Below are 6,000 nucleotides of genomic sequence, written 5' to 3' on the forward strand. Positions count from 1 at the left end.
ACTTAGTTTTCACTTTAGGAAAGGAAGAACAGAACAAATCTGGTACTGGAGATCTTGCTAGATGTGAGACCTAGCTGAGTGTCAACACAGGACAGAGTTTTCTATTGTCAGAGGCTGTGATATTTACTAAAAGTAAATGCAGTAGTAAACATTTTCTTCATGGCAACTTGTCCACTGCAAAGCTCTGGGCCAAGGAAAAGAGTGCTGCAAGGGATGACAGCCTGAAAAACATCTGCTAGCAGACGCTAAGTGCAAAGCTGCTCCTCAGTTTCTTCAAGCTTCATGATCCCTTCCCTCTTGAGCCTCTGCGAGGGGCATGTCTGGCTCTGCTGTGAGGCAGGAGGTACTTCTGTAAGCCATGCTGCTGAGACCAGGCCTTCTGGAGGTGAGATGCTCCACTTCCCTGCCAGCTGCAGGGCATTTGTTTAGAGACTCCAGACAACTTTGCACATTGTGGCCTTCTCTTTGGGTTTACAGATTTCTGTCTCTTGCCTCGTTTCTCCAGCCTTGACTTCACCATGGCCATTTTTCACATGATGAAGTCTAGTTTGCAGTGTGTTGCGTGCGTGGCAGTAGGATGGCTCTCAGGGCACATCCTTTCCCAGGACATTTTCCCTGCACCAAGGCAGCAATGCCCTTGAGTGAGAGGCTGCTCCCAAGCATCGCCGCTCCGCTCAGGGGGTTCTGACCACCAGCTCAGCACAGCTCCTGTGTGTTCGCTGCCCCACAGCATGGGTCCAGCAGGTGTGCCACCACCATGTGGCATCCTGGCCGTGTCCCCTGTGCCGCAGGCAGGGCTGGGGGCAGGATGCCCACACCAGGATGCAGAGGCTACATACAAGCCGCCTCCTTTGCTGTTGAACGATGTGCTGTGCTGTTTCAGCCATCAGTGTTGTGGGCACAGCCTGGCTAACAGGCAGGGTTTGGGCAGGGACCTGCTGGCAGTACAGCTTGCTGGCCTGCTTGAGCAACGGTTCACGCTTGGCGAACGCAAACGTGAATGAGCCATGAGAACAAAATCCTGCCTGTCCTGAGGTGCCAGCAGCAGCCAGAGCCAGAAGGCACTCCTCGCTTGTCCATTGCTTTGTGAGTTTCCCTGGGCAGCTGGGATACTGGGAGGCTGGAGGGCTGAACAGGGCTCTGACAGGTGCTGTTTCTCCTCCTTGCAGGAGATTGACGGGAAAGCGCTGCTCTTGCTGCGGAGCGACATGATGATGAAGTACATGGGTCTGAAGCTGGGGCCAGCCCTAAAGCTAACCTACCACATTGACAAGCTAAAGCAAGGCAAGTTCTGAGAGGACGCTTGGCAGGACAGATCCTGGAAGCTCTGCTCCTGGCCACCCACACCCGCACTCACCTGCAGACAGGTACGCATGCACACACACCCATCCACGCTGCCGACGGACGCCTCTCCGACCCCAACCTGCTGCAGGGACCAGCCGTCCGCCCCTGCCCCCGGCAGCCACGCCCTGCAGGCCGTGGCAAGGAGGCCGGCACGCGGCTGGCCCTGGGCTCCGCACCCAGCACGTCGTGGACGTCCGAGCACCGAGCTGGTGCCACTCTGCAGGCTCCCAGTCCCACCGCCCTGGGACTGAGGAGCTGCTCTGGGCAGGAGCAGTGGCAGAGACCTCAGGACAGGGCTTGTGCTGGCTCCTCTCCCTCTCGCTGTGCTGCAGGAGCACCCAGCCAGCCCTGTTCTCCCGGCCTCGCCTGCCCTGGGCTGCCCGCGGTGCCCGGCCCCCTCGGACGCTTTGCGCTTTGCTGTGCCCCCGTGGGCAGCCTGTGAGAGGGACAGCACCTGCGACCGCACCCGGCCCTCATAGCATGGCGGCTGGCTTAGAGCAGCAACCACCCCGCTCCCCGTCTTCCACAAGAGCCCATCTGCCCCCTCCGGGGCACCCTCACGGCCCAAGCACTGCCTGCCCCTCCCCTCCTGGCCTTCCATGTGCTGGGGCCGCCAGGCTGGTGAGGAAGGCCTTCGTATTTATTTCTGACTGGGGAAGCTGGGGACGCCGTGTGGCCAAGGAGATGGAGTGAGCCACGGGAGAGCCAAGGAGTGTGTCTGGGTCTGGCATACCCATGGCAAGGACACATCTGGGTCAGCATTGAAGGCTGGCTGGATGCTGTAGGACTCGACTGATCCTTCTCTCCCGCTTTTCTTTCTCTTCTCTTTTTTTTTTTTTTAATAAGGAGTTTTCTGTTTAAAATGTTTTTTGTACCTGTTGTTGAACTTGCAGCTCTTGGTTTAGTCAGAGGTGCAAAGGTTCGTCTTCCCAGGGACCCTCCTGGTCCTCTTGTGTCTCGCTCCGTCCCAGCTCGGCATTGGCGAGAGGCTGTCAGGTCTGGCAAGGCAGAGGATCCCGGTCTGGTGACCAGCCCTTGCGTTGCTTTTCCTGTGAGGGTTTTGCCCTGCCCAGGGGCACCTGTTTGTTTCAGACAGTCTAATGTATTTATTTTTGATGGCACTTGAGTGGTAATCCTCTGTCCCAGATGCGTTACTGCAGCTGCAGGAGAAGTACCCAAGCGGCGGCCGCCTGCTTGTGCCAAAGCTGCATCCCCGGGGAGCCAGGCCCGGGGCTGCTGGGTCCCTGCTGCGTCTCCTGCCCTGGGGCAGGGCTGACCGGGGAGCGCTGCCGTGCAGCCGGCACACACGCGCTTCCTTCCTGCAATGACCAAAGGGGGGATGGGGATCTCCATTGCAAGCACTTCTCCTGCCGTTAGGTCACTCTCTTTTCATACAGAGAACGTCTCACAAACCCTTCCCTGCAACCCTCAAGGGCCCTGGGCAGCAGCAGGAAGGGTCCCCGTGGCAAGCCAGTCTCTTCTCCAGTCTCTTGCACTGGGTCAGGTTTACCCCTAAGGGGAAAGTTGCAAAAAAAAAAAAAAAAATAAGCCGCAAGCCCTAAAGTAATAAAAAGGCTTTTTGTTGTACAGCAAGGTCTCTGCTGCACTCCCTGCTCCTGCACCAGTGTCTTCAGAGGGAGGTGGGACTCTGGTCACCTCACGGAGCCCCGTCACTCCCAGCACTGGCCCTGGGATGCCCCTCGTTTGTATCCGATTCTGATCCCGCTGGCCCGCTGCTGACAGGTCCCCATGCGGGGTCAGCCAGTGCTTTCCTCTGCACTTATTTTATGTTGATTTCTTTATAAATAAAAGAATAACTAAATACGTTTCCTCGCTGCTGGTTGTGTGTGCACTGGGGGTGGAGGTGGGGGTGCATAGCTGGGCCCCTGTCAGCATTTCCACAGGTACCTGCTGTGGGGGCATGCCTGGGCGCTGTGGGAATGGGGTCAGGCAGTGGGGCAGGACAGACGGACAGATCCCTGGCTGCCCCACAGGCACTGCTGGGGGGGGAGGGGGTGCAGCAGGTCCTGCACCACTTCTGAGAGGTTGGAGGCGCTTTATGACCCCATGGGTGGCACTGCCTTTCTGGAGCCAACCCAGGGCCCTCTGGCATAGAATCACAGAGTGGCTTGGACTGGAAAGGACCTTAGAGACCAATTCCAATCCCCTGCCATGGGCAGGGACCCCTCCCAGCAGCCCAGGCTGCCCACAGCCCCATCCAACCTGGCCTTGGGCACTGCCAGGGATGGGGCACCCACAGCTCCTCTGGGCAGCCTGGGCCAGGGCCTCACCACCCTCACAACAAAGAATTTCCACCTATCTTCATTCCCCTTTGTCCTCTCACTGCATTCCCTGACAAAGAGTTTTCCTGTAGCCCCCTTTAGGTACTAGAAGGCCTCTGTGAGGTCTCCCTGGAGTTTTCTCCAAGCTGAACAACCCCAACTCCCTCAGCCTGTCTTCACATGAGAGGTGTTCCAGCCTTTGAGCAGCCCTCTGAGCATCTTTGTGGCCTCTGCTGGACTTAATCAACTAGGTCTATGATGTCCTTCCTGTGCTGGGGGCCCCCCAGCTGAACACAGGGCTCCACGTAAGGTCTCACGAGAGCAGAGCAAAGGGAAAGAATCTCCCTGCACTGCTGGCCACACTTTTTGTGCAGCCCAGGACATGGCTGGCCGCCTGGGCTGCAGGCACACGTTGCTGACTCATGTCAAGTTTTGCATCCACCATGTCCTCTGCAGGGCTGCTCTCTATCCATTGCACAGCCTGGGATCCATGTCTGGGATTGCCCCTTGCACTTGGCCTTGCTGAACCCCATGAGGTTCACACAGGCCCACCTCTCAGGCCTGCCAATGTCCCCTGGGTGTCACCCATCCCTTCCCTCCGGCATGCTGACCGCATGACACAGCTCGGTGTCATCTGCAAACCTGCTGAGGGTGCACTCAGTTTCACTGTCTGTGTCACCAACAAAGATGTTAAATAGTGCTGGTCCCAGAACTGACCCCTGAGGAGCACCACTTGTTACTGATCTACACCGGGACATGGAGCAGTTGCCCACAACCCTTTTAGTGCGACCATCCAGCCAGTTCCTTACCCACCGAGTGGTCCATCCATCAAATCCATGGCTCCCCAAGTTGTAGACAAGTATGCTGTACAGAACAGTGTCAAATGCTTTGCACAAATCCAGGTAGATGATGTCAGATCTTCCCCTATCCACCAAGGCTGTAGCCCCATCATAGAAGGCCACCAGATTTGTCAGGCATGATCTGAGTCAGTGGGAACTGCCAGTGCCATGATTTTCCAAATATGAGGGACAGTGGCTCAGCAACTACATCTGCCAAATCCCTCGTGACCCAGGGATGTACTTCACCAGGGCCCATGGATTTGTGCACCTTCCAGTCCCTCAGCTGTCTCGCACGTGACCCTCTCCTGCAGTGGGCTGTTCACCGTTCACCCAGCCCCTGCGTTTCCAGTTCCTGCTCCAGGAGCAGGTTGCTCTCAGGGATGTGTGGGCCCAGCCCTGCCTGGAGCACGTTACCTTTATCAGGGCGCTGCGCTGTTCCCCCATGAGCTGGGCACAGACCCCGTGGGCTCCCGGAGAGTCACAATCCTGCTCTGTGCTGGGAGCTCATGGGTGGGAGCACTGGGCAGGGGCCATGGAGCACTGGAGTGGACTCGGGGTCCCTTGCTCCCCAGGGTGAGGCACTGGCCAGGGTTTACTCTGCAAGAAAGAACAAACTGTCCCGCTGCCTGCTAAGCCCCATGGCAGCACCACACTCATCTCCTCTCTGCCAGACCTCCAGGGGATCCTGCTGCACTCCATAAAATGGGCACAAAACCATCCCAGAGCAAGGAGGGCCCCTGCAGGCAGGCAGCAGCCTGGGAAGGCTGCAGGGACAGCAGGAGAGGCTGCTGCAGGCCCACCTGGTGCTGAGGGTCCAGGAGCAGCATCTGGGAGGGACACGGGGTGTGCAGCATGGGCTGGGGGCTCTGCCATGGGCAACAACATTGAGGTTGCTCAAAGCTGCATCCACCCTGGCCTTGAGCACTTCCAGGGGTGGGACATCCACAGCTTCTCTGGACAGCCTGGGCCAGTGCCTCACTACGCTCACGGTGAAGAATTTTCTCATTATCTAATGGAAACCAACTCTTTTAGTTTAAAGCCATTTGCCCTTGTCCTATCACCACACCTGCTGAAAAAGAGTCCCTCCCCAGCTGTCCTGCAGCCCCTTTAGGTACTGGAAGGCTGCTGTAAGGTCTGCCCCTGAGCCGCCTTCTCTTCTCCCAGCTCCCTCAGCTTGCCTTCACAGAAGTGCTCCAGCCCCTTGATCGTCTTTGTGGCCTCCTCTGGACTTGCTCTAATAGGTCCGTGTCCTTGTGCTGGGGACCCCAGAGCTGATCACAGGGCTCCAACAACTCAAAAAAATGAAATTGCTGCTACAACTCACCCGGGCCCCAAGCCCGCAGCCGAGGTCTGAAGCTTGCACCAGGGCCTGAGCAGGCCTGGAGCAAAGACAAATGAGGAATGAAGTTCAAAAATGTATGTCTAAAAACCACTGTGAGGCTAATTAGCCAATGCAAGCTAGAAAAAAATTGTAAGGTAGACAATATTACATTTACGTCCTTTTTCTCCGAGTTAGAGAAGTAATATAGCAAGCA

The 6,000-nt window shown here is 57.1% G+C and overlaps 1 protein-coding gene across 7 annotated transcripts in view; it reads left to right on the forward strand.

The window, feature by feature from the left end:
• The window catches only part of SCMH1 (Scm polycomb group protein homolog 1), a 73,540-nt gene extending 70,369 nt beyond the window's left edge, over positions 1 to 3,171 (forward strand). For all 7 annotated transcript variants that reach the window (XR_014685721.1, XM_084497469.1, XM_084497471.1 and 4 more), the window contains one exon: positions 1,170 to 3,171. Coding sequence is in view for 6 of the 7 variants with exons in the window: in XM_084497469.1 (XP_084353595.1) it covers positions 1,170 to 1,295 (126 nt within the window). In the remaining variant the exon portion in view is untranslated. The remainder of the gene's footprint in view (positions 1 to 1,169) is intronic.
• Positions 3,172 to 6,000: the final 2,829 nt, after the last annotated feature.

Source organism: Aythya ferina (assembly GCF_964211825.1).
Source record: "Aythya ferina genome assembly, chromosome: 24".
NCBI classification, from domain to species: domain Eukaryota; kingdom Metazoa; phylum Chordata; class Aves; order Anseriformes; family Anatidae; genus Aythya; species Aythya ferina.